Source organism: Notothenia rossii (assembly GCF_949606895.1).
Source record: "Notothenia rossii genome assembly, chromosome: 7".
Classification (NCBI taxonomy): Eukaryota; Metazoa; Chordata; class Actinopteri; order Perciformes; family Nototheniidae; genus Notothenia; species Notothenia rossii.
In genome coordinates, this window is record NC_136905.1 from 18,008,842 (window position 1) to 18,028,638 (window position 19,797).

General features: G+C 41.3%; 3 protein-coding genes across 5 annotated transcripts; 1 reads left to right on the forward strand and 2 right to left on the reverse strand.

Annotated features, from left to right (window-relative positions):
- Positions 1–745: 745 nt before the first annotated feature.
- Positions 746–2,782, reverse strand: krtcap2 (keratinocyte associated protein 2). The gene is made up of 5 exons (XM_079693446.1): positions 2,625–2,782; positions 1,861–2,015; positions 1,586–1,649; positions 1,380–1,446; positions 746–1,262 (listed from the first exon to the last, which is right to left on the reverse strand). Exons 1-5 carry the CDS (start codon positions 2,626–2,628, stop codon positions 1,142–1,144), a joined length of 411 nt encoding a protein of 136 aa, XP_079549572.1. The 5' UTR covers positions 2,629–2,782; the 3' UTR covers positions 746–1,141.
- A 590-nt stretch (positions 2,783–3,372) lies between these two features.
- Positions 3,373–6,106, reverse strand: tmem107l (transmembrane protein 107 like). 3 transcript variants are annotated; one of them, XM_079693443.1, is made up of 6 exons: positions 5,596–6,106; positions 5,015–5,108; positions 4,768–4,835; positions 4,580–4,680; positions 3,938–4,034; positions 3,373–3,785 (listed from the first exon to the last, which is right to left on the reverse strand). In XM_079693443.1, exons 1-6 carry the CDS (start codon positions 5,697–5,699, stop codon positions 3,716–3,718), a joined length of 534 nt encoding a protein of 177 aa, XP_079549569.1. In that variant the 5' UTR covers positions 5,700–6,106; the 3' UTR covers positions 3,373–3,715. The 3 variants fall into 3 exon arrangements, with proteins under 3 accessions (XP_079549569.1, XP_079549571.1, XP_079549570.1); XM_079693445.1 differs by lacking the exon at positions 3,938–4,034 and adding an exon at positions 4,099–4,195 and having other exon boundaries at positions 5,596–5,653; XM_079693444.1 differs by lacking the exons at positions 3,938–4,034; positions 5,596–6,106 and adding an exon at positions 4,099–4,195 and having other exon boundaries at positions 5,015–5,428.
- Positions 5,437–13,858, forward strand: trim46a (tripartite motif containing 46a). Its single transcript, XM_079693442.1, has 14 exons — positions 5,437–5,536; positions 6,097–6,169; positions 7,068–7,326; positions 7,831–7,981; positions 8,852–9,050; positions 9,135–9,281; positions 9,357–9,452; positions 9,931–10,184; positions 10,274–10,395; positions 10,493–10,822; positions 11,666–11,895; positions 12,010–12,077; positions 12,564–12,972; positions 13,373–13,858. Exons 2-14 carry the CDS (start codon positions 6,110–6,112, stop codon positions 13,436–13,438), a joined length of 2,391 nt encoding a protein of 796 aa, XP_079549568.1. The 5' UTR covers positions 5,437–5,536; positions 6,097–6,109; the 3' UTR covers positions 13,439–13,858.
- Positions 13,859–19,797: the final 5,939 nt, after the last annotated feature.

Below are 19,797 nucleotides of genomic sequence, written 5' to 3' on the forward strand. Positions count from 1 at the left end.
CGCCCTGTTCACACAGTCCAGAAGCACCATCCTACGGTCTGATGGCAACTGAGCAGCTTTACTAGAATTGTTCTTTAGTATAACTTGAGATCCTCAGTGATTTCATCTTTTTTAATTTTATCTTGTCAATCTAATATTTTGTCTAACCTTTTGGCATTGATGGCATGTTGTACTTTTCACCACCCTAAAGAATACCACTTCAATGTTCAACGTCATCACTTACCTGTCTTTGAGCAAACAGTGAAGTCACTGACAAGTAACTACCTGTCCACATGCCAGGGTGTTACACTGTCCCCACCATGGCCATATCATTTCAAATCACAAGTTAGCATTCTCAGTGAAAACATTAACTTTTGATAGACTAAACCATATGCTGTGTCAGCCTGTGTGCATTACAATTACACATTCCATATTTATATTTTGTAATAATACAATTACTCTAAGACTTTTGTGAATCATGGCAGTCCTGACATTAGACATTCACACACATGACAATCATAACCGGTTTACTTATCATCATCAAGCATCGATGGTATGGTTACTTTGTGGAACACTGTTGGCAGAAGACCAAGACAAACTGAATATGTGTCTCTCCCTCCCCTGCCTTTTCTTAAACAGCATGTCAGCTCACAGATGTTTTAGGATACCACCACACCCACCTGAATACATACACTACACTACATACAATACACAGCCATTTTCTAAGTGCACAAATGTGGTTTGACAAAATTAAAACACCTTAAAAGTCTTTTTACAGAGTTTAATTACAAAATGAATTAAACAAAAGAAGCAACTTGATGTGCTGATGAATACACAGGTTGGGATTTTTCAATCTCTTTGCAATCAGTGTAAAACGAGTGCTGAGGAAAAGGTTATCAATGGAATGTTGACAGCTGTTTGGCTTTTTGTTATGACCCTAAGCACGAGATCATTGTAAAAAAAATAAGGACTATGACTGACTTGAAGTCATGGGACTGTTTGTTGATTTCCAAATAATCTTTAAAGATTCTGCTGAAATACACAAAGGGTTATGGATTGAAGACAATACTACAAAATGTGCAACTTCTTTGTTGCACTGGGCCATCAGCACCTGGGTAATATTAACTGATTCACTGGATGCAAGTCGGATCCAACAGATTCATCAGTTCTTCCTTTTACCCTTGCTGGCAGCCTTGGCTGCTGTTACCGCGGGAACAGCGGCTTGGTAGAGGGCAGCAGATACTTTGTTGATGTAGTACACGGCAAAGAGGGAGAATATCAGGCTAGAAGAGAAATAAGAAGAAAAAGCAATATAATCAAATTAATTTAGAGACTACTTTTAACTGTGTTTTATAAAGCTGATTATGGTCTTTGTGATCTGCAGAGGTATTGTCACATACCATGTGGTGACACAGACGCGGTGTACCAGTCCAGAGGCAAACAGCGATAGGCACAGGCACACCAGAACTGGAAGAGATAACACATAACCAGTTAGGATATATGAAAAGAGAAATATTTGGATATGTATTATGTCAGCAAAATAGAAATAGAGAAAGACACACTGGAGTGACGACAGGAGTCTGATTTAAGTGTTGTCATTACTTACTCTCTGGGAATATCTTGGCTTGGAATCCTTTCCCAAAAATCAGATTTTCCAGATTATTAAATGCCTGGATATAAAGTTAAGGGGAATCTCCTCAGTGGTATCTGTGTATGTACATGCATACAGAAAACATGGAACTCAGAGAAATGGTGTACGTTTTTGCTCCAATAGTATTGGGTGATGATTACAAAAAGTTACATTTAAACAAAGCATGAAGTAATAAAGATTGTTGCAGATTAGTCATTGACAACAGGGATTGAAACAGGTCAATAGGATACAGTGAGGGAGCAGATGAAGAGGACTGAGCCCAGGAAACCCCCCACGATGGTGAGCCACTCAGTGGATCCCAGCTGCTTACTGAACATCTGCATGCCAGCAAATACCAGCACTGACAGCAGACTGGACAGCACTAGAGAGGTGCCTGTGTTCACTGCTACAAGACAAAGAGGAATAATTCAAACACAAATGTTAAGACAATAATCAAGGAAGACAATGGCTTATCTAAAAATAATTGGAAAAGTATGCTGGAGTTATACACCGGAAGAGGCAGGACACTTCAGCTTCAGCTAAACTGATTGTATTTTTCTCTGATAGCAGACAAAGTACAGGTAATATCAATACAATCAAAAGTGAAAACAGTACGTAGAGTACAGAAGCATAGCTTTGACTGCTAAACTAGTTCGTTTCAGCTAGTAAAAACACTAATATAATCGAACTCGTTATAACGTAACGCCACGTCAGTGTTCGTTCATAAATGCTTCCGTCAGATTGCTACTAGCTATAAGCTAAACAACCGAGGGTAGCAGCAAATGTATACGGCTGATGCAGCTCTCTACATACATAGTGCAATAAAAAGTGTGACTCATGGCAGACGTATAATAATGCATTCGTTAAATAAATAGCTCCTAATGAAGTCATCTATTTCTAAACGTTAACGTTAGCTAGCTAGCTAGAACACAGAACTAGGCACTAATAAACAATGTATCTTCGAATACAAACGCACTTGTTGACTTGAATGATAAAATAATCATGCAATACATACCCATATTTCAATGTTTAATTAGAGTCCGTGTAAGGAAACAGAGGTGAATTAAGCACTTGGTTGTGCCAGCTAACTTCCCCGGCTCTAGGAACTAAAACCCTCTCCACCCGGTCCAGATTACAGGTGGGACCAGTGGGCGGAGTCTTGAGAGAGGCAAGAGGAACCTGTTGTTGTGCTGGTTAGATTTGTATTGTTTTTATTTTATCTGCTGAATAAACGCCCTGTAAGTCTCGTAACACCTGATTCTTTTTTTTCATATTAACTTTTTTACATGTACACAATCGAAAATTCAATAATGAAAGCCCTTTATTTTGTTTGCTGACACATTTGAACCGTAAATTAAACCATGAATTCCTGCTATAATAGGAAAGCCTGTACTGCAAATGATTGTATTACCATTAGCATCTTCAAAAAGGTTTCGTTCTGCTATTTAGTGGCTTTTTTTTTTATAGGATACCCATTTGCTGTAGGGAAACAGCATATAGAAACTCTGCGTAATTGTTTTTATGAATATATTGTAAAATCATTAATGTGATGCTTTCCATCATTTACAAAAAGGCTCAGGCTGTTTACTATACCAAAAGCTCAACCTTTCAAATGCGTAAATGGGTATTACATTTGAGGGCCTGCTAATTTGGGTGAAGAAAGCAGTATTTCTACATGCTGTGAAACAGATGTCCCAGAGAGGCAAAAATAAACACAAATGCCAAATCGTTTCAGAGCAAAAATTATTGACGACCATCAACAGTTTGAAAAATAATTGATACAAAATGTATTTGGCATTATAATAGCATTCGAGACCTTCCATAGGAATTTGACAGATAGCATGCAAACATAAAACCACATCAATGTTTACGGTTAATGAAAACATAAATGTATAAAAATATAAAACGACAGACAGAGAGTGGCCTGTATATCCCTTTGATGTATGTTGGTGCACTGTGTTCACATAACTCAGTAAAAACACCTTTTTTCAGTTCATTCCTCTGCACATTATCATTGAATCACAGACCCTCTGTAGCTACAGTGTCTGTTGATACAGCGAGGCAGTTGTCCACATCCACACTCATTTGTAGCTTCAGGAGTTTCTTTCATAGTGGCTTCTTCTTCAGTCCAAAAACAGCTATAAACAGAAACATCTCCACGAAGGCAGGTAGCACACTAGGTGGGAGAGAGAGACAGAGAAATGTAGGGAGAAGTGCAACAGTGAGGACAGTGCCTGAAGACATTTATACTTACTGATACTCAATTTTATAGAGACACAATGAATTTGCTTTCTGAAAAGCGGATACATCATCTGAACACACACCAACCTGCAGATGGCAAAAATAACCCAATAGGTCCAGCATTCCCACTTCTCAATTACAAAGAAAGACAGGGATACGGAAGCGCTGCAGTGGACAGCGAGTGCTGGGTGTAGTTACTGTCAGGGAAAAAATACTCTTTTTGGGAAAACGTTTAGGTATACACTAACCTGCAAATGGCAAGGATCCACCAGTAGATGTCACACTCCCACTGCTCAAATAGAAAGAAAAGCAGAGCCACTGATGCACTGGCATGGGCTCCTGTTGCTAATGTAGACGATGAGGCGAATATACAGAGGTTTGAAGTCATGGAATTGTAACTGACAACTAGAATGACTTTTAATATATGACTTGTTCTAGTTTTTATACTTACTTGACACCAATTCGCTGGCTGTCTTTATTTCTAAAATTGCAAAATCCCACCTCCCATCCTTTGTCCAGGAGACAGATGTCAATGCACTTGATGCTGTAATCTCACAGCTTCTATTTTTTGTGTGCACATTATTATTATTATTATTGGATGATAACATTGAATATATATATCTCTCTTTATTTGACTTTCATAAGTATCTATCTTTATTTGAGTATTAGATTGTCTTATCTTATGAATAATCACCTATGAGGGACCCACACTATCAGTGTAAAGGATACACAGGAGACCTTGGCTGCAGTTGAACATGGACACTCCTGAGAAGAACCCAGCCAACTCTACAGCAAAGAGACCGAGGGTGACGGCCAATCCCACCACCAACCTTAGGCAAAGAGAGACATATTAGAGGGTGTGTGTGCATGTGTGTGGCCAGTTATGTCTCTCTTTGTGTATGGGTTTGTCTTATTACTTCATGTCTTCATCGTCATACTGCTCTTGCGTGAAATCCAAAGGCAAGCAAGCCTTCACGTTGTTTTCCTGTGAAAGAACATTTCAGACAACTTAGCATCGAAAAGACTTACAAACAAGTGGAGAAACAGACAGTGGAGAATTGAAAGGATATTTAATGACACACACGCGTATTTGTTATAATTAAAAACAACTAACACTATTATCTGAATGTCAACCAATGTGTTTACAAAAAACGCTTTACTTACCCTCGACCAAAAGATTGTGATAACGATGACAAGGTGAGCTGTGAGAGTCAGGAACCGTGCAGGGACGAGACTGCTGACAGCCGACATGGTGCAACTATAAAACAACCAGTAACTTACACTAAAATACGATGGGCAAACCAATGCAACGTTATTTACCGGTATGTAAAAGTGCCTAGCTAAACCAGTGTTAGGATTAGCTTAGTTTGCTCATTAGCATTTAGCTGAGGTGTGATACTTAATGTAACTTTATCAAAGGCAAACCATCACTACAGCTCGCCACTGAACGTAGACTAATAGGTTTTAACAAACATATCGCTACTTCAACTTATATTTAGCTAAATACATCAACACACCACAGATGCAAACCGACGCTATTGCGCTTTAAAGCGGTTGCTACAACAACCGATATAATCTGGTGCATTCGTAAATACAGTCCGGTTTAACCAACGACCAGCCTCCAAAGGTTCCTGACACGGACAACAATTGAGGACTGCTCGTGTTACACAACACTGCCATCTAACGGTACTACGAAAACTAGGCCACAAACAATTTGGCATTTGGACATGTTAAGAGACACGTACCTCCGAAAACAGCAACCATAAGGTTTATTTTGACAAACTGAGCTGCGTATTAGGATTGCTGTAGTTGGGAGAAAACAAGAAGGAAGCGGAAACGTTTCAAACATTGTATATTTAAACTGTATAAAGAGAAATGGCGTTTAATAAATAATACATAATATATAACCTGTTAAATTAAAACTAGCGATTGCTGTCAAATAAAACTAATAAGATAGCATTTCAACATGTGTATTCCTTGTGCATTGCGGCTGTGATATAGCCTATCTTAAAATCGGACCTTTCCAAACCCCCCCACCCCCCATCCCCATCCTATTCCTCATCGAGCGGCTCTGAGACAGACAGAAACACAGTGTGCGCAACAGCAGCACTGAAACCAGCCACAGCAGATCTGTTGTCCGCTTCACCATCCGAGGCCCAGGGTCGGCTTTTCCGTCTGTACGACTGACATCAACCTGCACCTGCTTTTCCCCAGAGATAACAATCATTTTACCTTTTGTTTCGCAGAGCTCTGGCAGCCATGGCAGAAACGGAGTTACAAAGCTTTACCTCTATCATGGACGCTTTGGTTCGCATTAGTGTGAGTATGACTCTCATTTATATTATGTTATTTATTTAACCCACGTGTGCGTAGTGTAAATGTTTTAAATGTAAAAAGAGCACATCATTTAGCCATATATCCTTTTCGTATCCATATGGATGCACAGGTTGTGTCCGTAATGAAGGAATATGATGCATTTATTTCGTTACAGTATATTTTGGCAACAATCCAATCAAAGAGAGGTTTGATTTTCAGCAAAGCTAGCACTGTGGGTGGAAACATAAAAGCAAGGCCACAACAACATATGCACAAAGCCCAATCTTTGTAAAGCATGGATATTTTAATCATTATTAATCCACAAAATATGTTGCTAACAGCAGTAGCTGAAATGCTTACGTGCCGCATACGATCAGAAACTAGAGATGATGGCGTTGTCATAGAAACGGGATGCTGCGTTTAGTAGCTTTAACACCGGAACAGGGCCTCCTCCACAACCAGCAACACTTAAAAAACGAGGCCTGAGCAGCAACAACCGAGAGATATATTCATTGTGAGTTGAACATTTCCCCTTGAACACGCCTCATAGTCAGCTCCCAAAGCATCCTATGCCAGAGTTTACATATTAAGGGTTCAGAGGGAAGGGGAGGCTAGCTGACAATATTGAATATCAAAGCAGGTGGGCTAACAATTGAAATCAGGCAATGCTATTTTGTCCTTAACATTTGCCCCTTTTTGTCTCTGTACATCGGAAATCCACCTACATAACCATCTGCTTCTGCTCCCCTTCCCGCTCTTGACACCTACATATCTCATATACATTCTTTTCAGGTCACAGCAGGAGGTGCAGAATGTAAATAGCCAGCTTTATTTTCTCTAGTGACTCAGCCTTTATCGATTTAACACCTCACAGTTCTCTTCTTGCCTATTTCCTCTCCAGTCTAACATGAAGAGTATGGAAAAGGAGCTGCGTTGCCCGGTATGTGATGAGATGGTGAAGCAGCCCATCCTTCTGCCCTGCCTGCACAGTGTGTGTCTGCTGTGTGCGGCAGAGGTGTTGGTACAAAGAGGTTACCCTCCTCCAGACCTTCCTCCAGAGCCCAACTCACCGGCCTCAACACCCAACACTCGCTCCCCTCGACAGGCACGAAGACCAACACCCAGAACGCCCGACCGCCTGGAACGAGTCCTCAGAACAGGTGCAGAAAGGATGAGGAGTTTACTTGTATGGGTGTTTGGTACAGGAAGCTGATGGGCATTTCAAATGGCCTTGCAGCTTAACATGCAATTAGCTTCGAAAATGAAACTGAATGATCTCAGTATTAAGTCATATTAGAGTGACATCATCATTTAAAAACAGCAAACCGGGATATGATGCCACTGACCAGTTTGAATCTGACTTAATTGATGATCTTGCTGACAAATCAGTATCCTGCTGTGCATCCAGGGCTTTATGCATTCATCTCATAACTTATTTAAGTGCATGTAGAGCAATGGCCATCGTGGAAAAGAGGGAAGCAGGCAGCAAGGGTCTGTTGAATATAGGTTAAACAGTGTTTCCTCCATAGTGAGCTAACCTATTTATTTATCACTGTGCTCTATTTGTATTTAATTGAGGGAAAATTTAGTTCTGCCCTTTTTTTCTCCTCTATTTATCCATCCATGACCATCTCCCTTCCTTTGCACCTGCGTCCTTCCCTCAGTGTGCGGCACATACCCAGGGCGGAGACGGAAAGAGACGACCCTTCCCCCCATGTTGTTCCCGTGTCCTTCCTGTCAGCAGGACGTGGAGCTCGGAGAGAAAGGCCTGACAGACTGCCTCCGCAACCTCACACTGGAGCGGATTGTGGAGAGGTTCGCTTGCACACAAACATCATAAATCTAGTATATACTGCAGCAGAGAGAGTGTAGTCGGGTGTTGTAGTCAGAGCTGATGGTGCTGGCACAAACATGACTTTTGGTGTGTTGTTATCTCATCCTATGATAATGTTTCGGCCTGAGCTCATTAACAGAAACTATAAATAAAGAAAAACGTTTTTAACAATCCTGCAGGTAATAACGAACGGCAGTGAAGGAAGGGTTTAGTCGATAGTGCTTAATAAACGAGACAGGAAATCACTCGCTGGAAGGAGTTTCAATAATGAATCTTTCCTTTCCTCCTGATTCAAGGCTTACCCTAAGAGCAGAATGCAGGGACAGCTCAACAACTGCAGTGTACTGTAATACAAAACTATGGAAAGACACGCAATTGAACCAAAGTTATGTTCTGGAAATTTAGAAGCAGAGTTTTTCATATCCTTCTTTGATTTGAATCATCCTCTTCTCTTATCAGTTAAAATGTTGGAGATCATAGTGAGAGGAGCTGCTTGGAAAAAAGAAGTCTTCTGGGAAGGGGATAGGTACTTTACCAGTTTCACACACAGCATTTTGATGAGTGCAGCTGCTTCCTCCCCAGACAGTGGTTGGGTTGGTCAGAAAAAAAGTGTGACGGTGCATGTTTTACTGCACAGGATGTACTAACAAGGCAGCTGCTGGGGATGTATCCAGGTCAGGCAGTAAAAAGAGTTAGAATCCTAACTACTAAAAAGAGAGCAGGTCAAACTGTGATGTGCTCCATCTTCCCTTTGTTTAGTTTTAAAGGCTCCTTATTGGCTTTCTATTTTTTCTTCTGCAGCATTGCTTTAGCCCAGTTCTTATCTCCTTGTTGCCCTGTCTGCCCTTTAGGTACAGGCACACAGTGAGTCTGGGCAGCATAGCCATCATGTGTGGTTTCTGTAAGCCTCCTCAGTCTCTGGAGGCTACAAAGGGCTGCGCTGACTGTAAGTCCAACTTCTGCAATGAATGTTTCAAACTCTACCATCCCTGGGGAACCCCTCGAGCTCAGCACGAACACATTTTACCCACCAACAACTTTCGACCAAAGGTTTGTCTGTTTTAGTGTTTTGTGGATCAACTAGTAGCTTCCCTTCTATTGTCATTGTGGTTTAAACCTTTTGTTGTGCTCTAGGTCTTGGTGTGCACAGAGCATGAGCAGGAGAGACTGCTGTGGTACTGCCGTGACTGCCAGAAGTTACTGTGCCCACTTTGTAAGCTCCGTCGTGTCCACCATGGGCACAAAGTGTTGCCCATAGCACAGGCTTACCAGGCCCTCAAGGTGAGTCTGCTTCGACTGTGTTGAGATCTGGAGGTTAGCCACCTTGAAATGTCAACTTCTCTTCTGGTCTTACAGGACAAAGTTAACAAGGAAGTCAACTTAATTCTGGCCAACCAGGAGACAATACAGAGTCAGATCACTCAACTGGAAGCTGCCAACAAACAGATGGAGGTGAACCCCTTTTCAATTATTGCGAAACCCTTTTGTTTGTGTTGGTGCAAGGGTATTCCAAAGAGACTATCCCATGTAACTAGCAGGAACTCTGTGCTGTTGTCTAAACAATCAACCAATACGTTGTTTTTGTATAACGGGGTGAAAGCAGGATGTTGGCTTGAAATGTTAGCTATGTCTCCTTGCAAAATAGCATATGTGTTTAGAACCAATCAACAACATACTGTAGTGGAGAGGAAGCTACTTCTTTTATTGTACTTCAAAACAATAGTGATTCATTCATAGCCTATCCTGCCGGTTTACTGTAACTACAGCTGCAACTATTAAAGGTATAATAAGTTGGCCGTCTAGAGGCCTAGGACTTTGGTGCAATGACACACTTTTGGGCGGGCAATAGCTACAACATTGATTCTGTGTTTATCATTCCAGGTCATTGCTCTTTATCTCAACACGTTCTCCCCTCTCTGTCTCTCTCCAGGCGAACAGCTCAGTGGCCCTGCATCAGCTGACCCACTGTATCAGAGAGTTGGGGGCGGCCATCTCGGAGCGTCAGGGGGCTTTGGCCCTGGCCCTGGAGGGGTCCCGCTTCAGGAAGGGGGAAGCCCTGTCTTCCCAGGTGTCAGAGAGAAGGGGCCTGCTGGAGCATGCAGGCCTGATGGCCTACACACAGGAGCTGCTCAAGGAGACCGATCAACCTTGCTTTGTACAGGCTGCCAGAGTCACTCACAGCAGGTAAAACACACAGTCAGCTGAATCCTACATTTAAGAGGAATGTATTAGTAAGATATGGTTATCTGACATCTGTGTCTCTCACTCTCCAGGTTAGGGAAGGCCATAGAAAACCTTCAATGTTTCACTCTCTCAGCTGATCCCTCCTTCAGACACTTTCATCTGGACACGTCCAAAGAGGTTAAACTCATCCACAGCTTGGATTTCATACATGGTGGGCACCTTTGTTCCTCTGATATGAACTGTGTTAAAGTATAATGAAATGACTGTAAATGACTTAACCTGCCTCTGTTGTTTTGTCTTCTCCACAGCCCCACTGGCTCCAGTCATCGACACTCAGAAGACACTTGCTTACGATCAGCTGTTTTTGTGCTGGCGCCTCCCTCAGGACTCGGCCCCGGCTTGGCACTTCTCTGTCGAATACCAGCGGCGAGCGGGGGGAGCAGCAGCGACATGGGGCGGCACCAGATCCCCCAACGCTGCTACATCGTGGCTGCGTCTGGACGAAGTGAGAGGGACTAACGCTGTGGTTGATCAGCTGCAGATGGACAGTGTGTATGTGCTCAGGGTGAGAGGCTGCAACAAGGCCGGGTTTGGAGAGTACAGTGAAGAAGTTTACCTCCACACTCCACCAGCACCTGGTAAGATGTGAAATCCATTATTTTACATGACCAATGTTTTGAATATTACATTTCATTCAATACAAAAAACTCTTGTTTCCAATGCGATTGATCCTAATTTATTTCAAAGAAGTATCGTGTGGGAGTATGAAAGTCTCAGACATTTGAATTTGAATGTATATTTATTATTTAGTGCATAAAACAAGTTGGTTTTGCATTGGTAACAAAGAAAGAACTGTGGTAGAAATATTTTGAGTTATATTTTTCCAGTAATGCCATTCATTCAATTGATTGACTAATGTTGTTATTTCTTTTCTCTCCATCTCTTTATTTCCTCTTCTCCCACCTTGTTTTTTAATTTAATCTTCTGCACCAACCCTTCCTTTTCTTATTGTCCATTCCAGTTTCATCTCAGTCAGACTCTTTCTACTTCTGTCTTTCTTGCTACAGGTCTGTTATTTTGCGCTTTCATACATTATGCATTGTTTCTTTTTATGGTCCATTTTTCCATTTTGCTGTTGCTCCACGTAAAAGCAGTTTATCTGATTGGTTAAAACAATATTTATGTCAGTGAATGCTACCTTACCTACCTGGTTTCTCGTGTTTTCTTCTGCTGTAGAAGCCCCTAAGTCCTACTGTTCCTCTCGAATGAACTTTTTCTCTTGATCTGCCTTCAAATCTTTTTGCGCTCTTCTTCTGTTATGCGTTTAGGCCTGTTGTAGCCTGCCTGTCCCAGCTTCAGGATCTAACCGCTTCTCCCTCCTGACTCCTTTCCCACACCTCCCTTACTGTACATTTCTCTCCTCTCTCCCCCCTCTTGCCCCCCCTTTCCTTCCCTATATCCCTCTTCTTCCGCCCTCTCAGTGTTGAGTTTCTCCTTGCACTCTCGCTGGGGGTTGCACGCTGACAGGCTGGCTTTGGGTAAAGGCCAGACATACGCCCGCAGTGTGCCAGGCCTCTCCCTCCTGCAGGCCGCAGACCGCACACTCACTTCATGCCACTTGACTTCTGACTTGCTAGTGGGCGACTTGTCTGTCAATCAAGGCAGACACTACTGGGCCTGCTCTGTGGAGCCTGGTTCCTACCTGGTTAAGGTGAGGTGGATGCAGTTAGTTTGGTATTATAATATGTTGTTGTAATCAGCTTTGTAACACATGCAAAATGGATGAGACCAATGATCTGTGTCTTTCTGATCATCTGTCTTACAGGTAGGAGTAGGCCAGGAGGCTAAGCTACAAGAATGGTTTCATCTCCCTCAGGACATGGCCAGCCCTCGGTAACTACATTTTACCCTCTTAAATATTACTACATCTTCGACCAAGATAATTTCTTATGACCACAAATATAATGCCCTATACCACTCAAACAGAATGGACCTCTGTCCCATCAATTGGAAGATCTATTGATAGTATAACACTATCCATCTATATGTTTTGCAGCCAGAATTACACATACATACATACATACATACATACATACATACATACATACATACATTCATACATACTAGAAAAAACCTCCCTGTGTGTTCCCTTACTAATGAACAATACATACTCTTAGTAAAAATAGTAGTGTATACTCAAAACTATATTACTTTTTAACTCACTAAGAATACAGTGGTTCCAACCGATCTCTAGTAGGGTCATTTTTTTTGTTATATAAAAAGGTGTTGAGTTTTCAGGTGTAAAGCTAGAATGAAGGTGTACTTTACATTATTTTACATATCCAGCCTAATGTTTTCCTTCCCTCGGCCTCCCGAAAGCTGTGACCCAGACAGTGGCCATGACAGTGGGGCAGAGGACGGCCAGGACTCTCCTCCCTACTGCTTCCTCACGATGGGAATGGGCAAAATCCTGCTTCCTCAAGGACACGGTCACACTCATACCCAGGGGGACAGCCATAGCCTGGGGGGAGTGCACTCCCATAGTAGCAACCATAATAACCTGCCTCACCCTCACACTGCTCCCCTGCCACCCCGACTGGGAGTGTGTCTGGACTGTGACAAAGGACGTGTCACTTTCTACGATGCCCACTCGTTGCGGATCCTGTGGGAGGCGCACATGGACTGTTCCTCTCCTGTGTGTCCAGCCTTCTGCTTCATCGGCGGGGGAGCCCTGCAGCTGCAGGACCTCGTGGCAAACCGGAGCGTCGAAGAGCCGCCACCACGCAGGGTAACTATCCAAACACGTGCAACAAATCTCAGCAAATAAATAGTGGTGAGGGCAGTTTATGTGCACGGTTCACTCAGTTTTTCTGATGTCTGTAGAGCTAAAGGTGGTTTTTATTCACCACTTAATCTGAGTTCAGAACTAATTGCCTTGAGACCTTTATCTAAATATCAGATGTGCTTTTGCTTTTGCATTTGGCCTGAATATCAAGTCTGACTTTTGGTTATTTGGTTTTCCTGCTTTCTTTATTCTCGATCTTGCCATGCTCCTATGGACTTTGAAGTGATTATAGACTATGCAGAGTTATGTTGGCAGGGTGAGGTAATCCCCTTTAAAAAAGGTTTTTCTGTTTGCAGCATAAGAAACAAATCTGCCCTTTTTTACACGTCTTCTTTTTTTCCAGAATGACTGGACGAAAATGTTGCATGCAAGTGTAACTAGGATTCCTTACTGGCATATATACAGATAAATGAAGCCTCGTAAAAGCACCTCAGATGTACTGTATGTATAATTTTATAACTTGATTGTTTTATGTAGCCTCAACAAAGTGTTAACGGTGTATATATAATCCAGTATAAGAGATTGTGAATTTACTGCGGTAGTTAAATTGTAATGTTCTGGAGGCTCACGCCATTATGTCATGTCTCACAATCTGAAAAGTCCTAGGTAGAATTTTATGAAGTTGTTGTTTTGCATTTCAAAATGTGGCATTTCAATAAACACGCTCACAGTTGCCTCAATGTTCTCAGAAGAGATGCTACACTAACAAAAAGGTTCTGAAGAATAATGTTCTCAAAACGCTGTCCGACTTCATAACGTGAATACTTTCCGTGTTTCAGATTTTGATAATGCACATGGCCTACTGTCCAGTATTAAAGTGTGATGTTTGCTTGATGTGAGATGTGATTTTAATAGAAATGGATGGATAAAGTAGGCTAATGAAAGAGGTCTATTTTATTGGCTCTGAATGACTTCAAAATGTTTTTCTATAGCTTTGTTTTTGCTACTGTAGTTGACATTAGCTTATTATTACTAATACTCTAGCTGATCAAGATGTATTTTTGGAAAATGTAAGAGCCCAGTTATGTATATTTTCAGTGCAGGAGGTTGTCTTTACTGTAATATTTAAAAAGTGTGTGTGTGTGTGTGTGTGTGTGTGTGTGTGTGTGTGTGTGTGTGTGTGTGTGTGTGTGTGTGTGTGTGTGTGTGTGTGTGTGTGTGTGTGTTGTGTGTGTGTGTGTGTGTGTTCTCTTGAACGTGGGGTCTAGACTTGTGTTACAGCACAGCACTTGAACGACTTTAGACTGTAGCATCCCAGAAATCAGAATCTCTTCATTTAGATTAAGCCTTGGCTGGCCGAATGTTTCTATCATATCATAAGAAAAACAATAAATGACTGATATCTCTTATACAGAGTCGCTTTGTTTCATAAAGGACCTGTCTTTTATACAGTAGCAATCCTCTCTTTTCTAATTAAGTCTTTTTCCATGATACAGTTCCGACAGAAACCTTTAATTTACCTAATGTCTTCCTGTTTTGTAATTTTTACAGGCTTTTAATTTGATTCACAAAGTACTTTATTGGTTTTAACATTTTGTTTCTGTCATTCTGTCACATTTCCTGCCCTACAGCTAAAATGACAAACACGTTTTTGGTCGAATGCAACAGTTAGTTTAATTGCCACAAGCTATAAAGCTGTCAGATTTGTATTGACTGTAAACAGAGAACAGATTAATGAAAACAGACTCTCCTTGTTTAAATGTCATGGAAAAACTCTAAGAGTGTGTGGGCATGCCTGCGTGTAAGAGCAAGCGTGCCCCTAATCACTCAAGTGTGCCAGATCTGCATGAACAGCTTAAGTGGATCTTTTGTGCCACAGGGTTTAAATGTAATCAACCCATTTTGTACAAGGCCAACAAACGCCTCCGGACCCCTGATACAGAACGACTGCAACACGAAGGTAGGTGAGCCAGTTGGACTGGTAGTAGAAGAACATAGTCATAACAGGCTATTTTCACCCAGACAGAGTGGCACATAGCAACAGGGTGAAATAGTTCAGTATAGGGATTGTGTAACAGCACAATGGTTGTATTGTGCGATTTATAATTGTCTTTTAACATCAACAAAGGAGCTGTTGCAATCACACTAGTGTTGGAGCTCTGGAAGAATACACTTTATGCTAAAGGAGTATGCAATAATACACATGAACCATCAGGGGGCGACATTGCTTGTGCTTTGTCGGTTTCCTGTGTGTTGTGTGGAAAAAGGTTAGTCAGCAACAGGTGCATCACGCATGATGTGTCAACACCGACTTGTCTGGTCACACATTTGTGATGACAGGTCAGATATAAATTAAGACACTCAACTTCTGTTTGGTTCCTCTGGGCTAATCCTTGCTATTCATTGTTTCACACCTGGATGAATATTTATCTCACTCCCCTCGTTCCTCTTTCCACTATTATATGTAGGCTACCTATTTATATGGGTATCTGACAATGTATGCTATATCACTCAGCATTCATTTCTGTGTACACGTGCTTGGTGCTTCTGTTCATTTTCATCTGTCTATTGAGAAAATGAACTTGGGGCGGGTCATATAATCACGCTATATTGCATTTACAGCCCATAGCAACTCCTATAGAACAAAAACGACATTAACTCCATATTGGACCCTGATTTTACTCTTTAATCAAACCCCAAGATGTGCCAATGAAAATAAAACATTTGTTTTCCCTCTCTTTAGTCCTAAATCCAACTCCTCAGGGTTGCAGGGTGTTGGTGGTTGCATCATTACTTAGCTACAGCTCAGTTTAGTTTACACTTGTTTACCTGCCAAGACTCCTCCCTATAAAAGTTAAGCCAGTGTTTGCACGCAAGTGTGTTGACTTCAGTTCAACCCAAAATGAAGTGTGTTGTGTAATGCTATGGTCCTTGTAAAATGATTCAATGGATGTGTTTATATATTTTTCTAATGATGAACAAGATGGTCAGAAGATAAGATAAATAAGCAAATAAACTACAGTATGTATGGCTACCAATAACGGGGAAAACCTTGGTTCTTCAGAAGAATACAGATGATAGTGAAATAAAGAAATGTTTTACAGTACCTATGTTGCTTCAATATATTTCATATATACCATGAACATTTATATGTAATTTTTTAATAGAAAATCTACTGTCACTGGCTGAGATTGTCTGTTTTAAGTCATTACCTGGGATTAAACCACTGTATTTGAATAGCCAACAATGTTTTTTGTATGTGTTAAAGTTAAATGAAGCCAAAATGCTGCCATGCAGAATAAGTCCCACACACAATAAGATGTAGCACACTTTTAAATGTGCATACAGTGCAGGAAGCTGCAAAAATGTTTGCTAATGCAAGAAGCACAGACTCCAAGTCCCCTGAACAGCTGTGTCTCCTGTCTTTCCTCAGCACCTCTGCACATCACAGTGGACATGTGTGTTCTGCACACACACCCAGACACACACTTCTCCACAACATTTCATCCGCCAAGTCAATTTACAAGTTCCTAGTATGGTCTACACTTTTTCTGTCAGTACAACTGTCAAACAAAATGGATCTCCACTGCTCACTGAGGCTTGTGGACATCACCAAACACATTTCTGTGTGCCACTGCACCGAAGTCCACACACACACTCACAAAAATCAAATCCACCTTATAGTTGCCACTCAAAAACATACAAAAACAAATCTGCAGTATGTGTGTGTTTTGGATGGATGCCAAAGTAAAAAGCATGCTCAGACAGCACCAAATCCTCTCAGGCTCTGTGAGTATTTATGGGTGAGTGTGTGTTTCATTTTTAGACTTGAAATACATTAACTTTCCATAAAGTCCTTATATTCGGAACCACCTGTTAGCTTTGATCGTTAACTATATTTTTGGAAACTGTAACCTGCTTTGTGACTGTATTCATTATGCAAATACAACATGATTTATAGCACATAACGAGAGTAAGAAGAAGTTTGTGATTTGAATGCAAATATAACTTTTGAAGCCAGTTAAATTAAACTTGGCGTTTGTAACATTCAATGCTGTTGTTTTGCGTCCAGTAGTGCCAAGCGCAGTTATTGAACCGCTGATAGGAGGATACCTGACAAATGATTTATATCAAAGGTGAAATGTGTACTGTATGTTCATCCGTGCTGACAGTGTTTTGGTCAATAGCCCGCCTCTGACAGCTTAATTACTAGCTGTCCATATATCACTCCACTCACTGTTCCCATTCTGAAGGGAGGCAGACGCAGAGGGAGGAGGAAGAAGAGAAAGGAGGAGGAATAGAAGACAGAGACAGGACATACTGAACCACACAATATACTACTTAGGACACACCGGAGGGCTGCCTTTAAATCTATTCCCGTACAGAGCAAAGGTCTAACAGCAACAACTGTTAATAGTAAAAGAGCTGAAAAGTCCCATGTTTGAAATTGTTGTGTGTATTAAAAAAAAGTTGTGTGTTACCTTGCATGTCAGCTGTGCAACCACCAGGCTCTGAAGGGGGAAATGCTGTAAACTAAGGTGGGGGAGCTGGTTAAACTGGGAATAGAAAACAACTTGCTACACTGCACATGGTTCCCCATAAATAGCTACAGCAGCAACTGCTTTTACAAACAAGGTGCCTGCACAGACATGTACACCGGTAAAAAGGCCTTAGAGAAAGCTTCAGTGTGAATTTGTATTGGGGACTTTCAGCAAAATCTACCGAACAAGCTTGAATTGAAATAATTCCTGTTTGAGAAAGCTTGTGCTGTAGCTCTGCTTATTTGATCGGCATAAATCTCAGACTGACTGACAGTTTCACAAGACAGACCTGATAATCACTGCAGATGATCTGAGTAAGAACATGATGTGAGACTATTTCACAAGAGAAGAATGGAGGGGCCACCGAGTCATTTGAGAGGAATGCAAGTTAAAAGGGGAATCTGACAGAGAGAAGAGAGGGTAAAAGAAGATATGAGAAGAGATATGATTCAGGATATATAGATAAATAAAAGATATGACAGGGTTCGAGAAGAGGAGCTGACCAAGGGAATAAATAAGATAAGACATTTAAGAGAGGAGGAGCAATGCAAATGGCTGGGAAGGGTGAGGGTCTGACAGGAAAACTGAGGGAAGCACATTCCTTCTTTCCCTCTTGTTCTCTTCGTAAACAGCAGCTGGGACAGGTGTGTTTTTACTGATGGTAGAAAGTGCACAGGCTGCTGACTGCCCCCAAGAGTGCTGTGTGTATCCTGTGTGTTTATATGCTGAGTATGCACACTGTCTGCAGACTGCATGTTAGCAGAGACTTTGTTGTCTGTAATTACGGAGGAAACAAAACCCATAGATCAGAATTTTCCCATAATGAGCACAAATAGACATCTGAATGCACACATGGTGTTTGTGGGTGTGTCTGTAAGAGAGAAGGTAGTGTACATACGGTACATACACAGCCTTTAAGGATGTGTGCAGAAGAACAAGAGTCAGCTGTGTGTGTGCTGTTTGAGGAGACAGTCTCTACTTCAGGAAACAGAGGGATCCTGTTTGTGAGTTGAACTCATTGTTCGGCTGATTGACCACCCCCCTCGCCCCCTACTCCTCCACACAGACTCATGTACAAAACACTGGCCCGATGTTACTATTTGGCTGATGAACAAAGACGTGTACACATCAGGGTAAGGACCGTGCTTTGATTTCCTGCTTAGCATTTAACATGTTGTCTCTTTACAAACCATAGTTGGGAATGATGGGTGTGTCCGGCCAGTCTATCTGACTCCATGCATTGTCCCTCCAACCCTATTCATGTCTGTCTCTTTCAGTAAACATAATGGACAACACCCAATACTCCCTTATCTTGTCCTGGACTCATGATTCAATCATTTTTCTTTTCTTACCGCTAAACTTCCCCCAATTTAGTCTTTCCTCATGTAAGACTAATGTCTATTTACAAGGCCTCCACTTTATCAAACCTAATGAGTCACTTATGTGCACTGTGCTATTCCCGTTCTTTACTTGAACAAAAAATAAATACAAATTTGATCATATTTTTTACAAGAGAACAAGCCAAATCCATAAAATTCCCTTATCCAGTGACATATCTACACCTAGTGAACACCTAGTTTACTGGTTGGATTGATAAACACACAGAGGATTCTACTGACTTTGGGGATCCTCTGACTTTACTCGAGTTCCACCAAAAGGGAAATGTATTGACAAATGTTCATGAATTAAAAGAAAAATGTGGTCTGTCTCAGGATGACCTGTATTCTGTTCACCTGTTTATTTCTGACATTTAATCCAGATCCTTTATCAAGTCAACATTGAAATGTGTTCAATATTGTTGATTATGATCAAACACTTGATAAGCTAATGACATTACCATCAGCTACACCTTTTGCTAAGTGCCAATTAGTATGTCAGCATGCTAACATTCTCAATTCCAGCAGTCAACATTGTAAACATTTAACCACAACAGCATGTAAGCATTGACCTGAGAATTATGTTGTTGCTAGTATTTAGCCCAGCTAACCACTAGCATGACTGTAGTCTTTTGTTTAAATAAACTTCTGTCATGTTACACCAGAACAATACAAAAGCCAAACCTATATTTCTCCTGGATATTATTTTCTTCTTGTCCCAGGTTTTACCGTTTCTACCGCTGTCTCATTTACACATTCTTCCCTTCTACTTCCTCATCGTCTGCTCAAAAGTTTCCCCCCTTTTTTTTTTCTTGTTCTCTCTTTCAACTCTAGCTCATTTATCTCCAACTTCCAGGACGTTTAGCCTAGTTTTTCTACATAACACTCAACTCCAGCACAATACAGTGTTG

What these genes read in the sequence shown, in the direction of transcription:
- krtcap2 (XM_079693446.1), bottom strand. An exon ending in TCTTCATCTGCTCCCTCACT is followed by an intron (nt 1,650 to 1,860) that starts GTATCCTATTGA and finishes CTTTATATCCAG; the next exon opens with GCATTTAATAATCTGGAAAA. An exon ending in AGCCAAGATATTCCCAGAGA is followed by an intron (nt 1,447 to 1,585) that starts GTAAGTAATGAC and finishes TATCTCTTCCAG; the next exon opens with TTCTGGTGTGCCTGTGCCTA.
- tmem107l (XM_079693443.1), bottom strand. Translation starts at nt 5,699, where the DNA reads ATGTTTGAAACGTTTCCGCTTCCTTCTTGTTTTCTCCCAACTACAGCA. An exon ending in TATGGTTGCTGTTTTCGGAG is followed by an intron (nt 5,109 to 5,595) that starts GTACGTGTCTCT and finishes GTTGTTTTATAG; the next exon opens with TTGCACCATGTCGGCTGTCA. An exon ending in TATGACGATGAAGACATGAA is followed by an intron (nt 4,681 to 4,767) that starts GTAATAAGACAA and finishes TCTTTGCCTAAG; the next exon opens with GTTGGTGGTGGGATTGGCCG.
- trim46a (XM_079693442.1), top strand. Translation starts at nt 6,110, where the DNA reads ATGGCAGAAACGGAGTTACAAAGCTTTACCTCTATCATGGACGCTTTG. An exon ending in CTGCCAACAAACAGATGGAG is followed by an intron (nt 9,453 to 9,930) that starts GTGAACCCCTTT and finishes GTCTCTCTCCAG; the next exon opens with GCGAACAGCTCAGTGGCCCT. An exon ending in AAGAGCCGCCACCACGCAGG is followed by an intron (nt 12,973 to 13,372) that starts GTAACTATCCAA and finishes CTTTTTTTCCAG; the next exon opens with AATGACTGGACGAAAATGTT.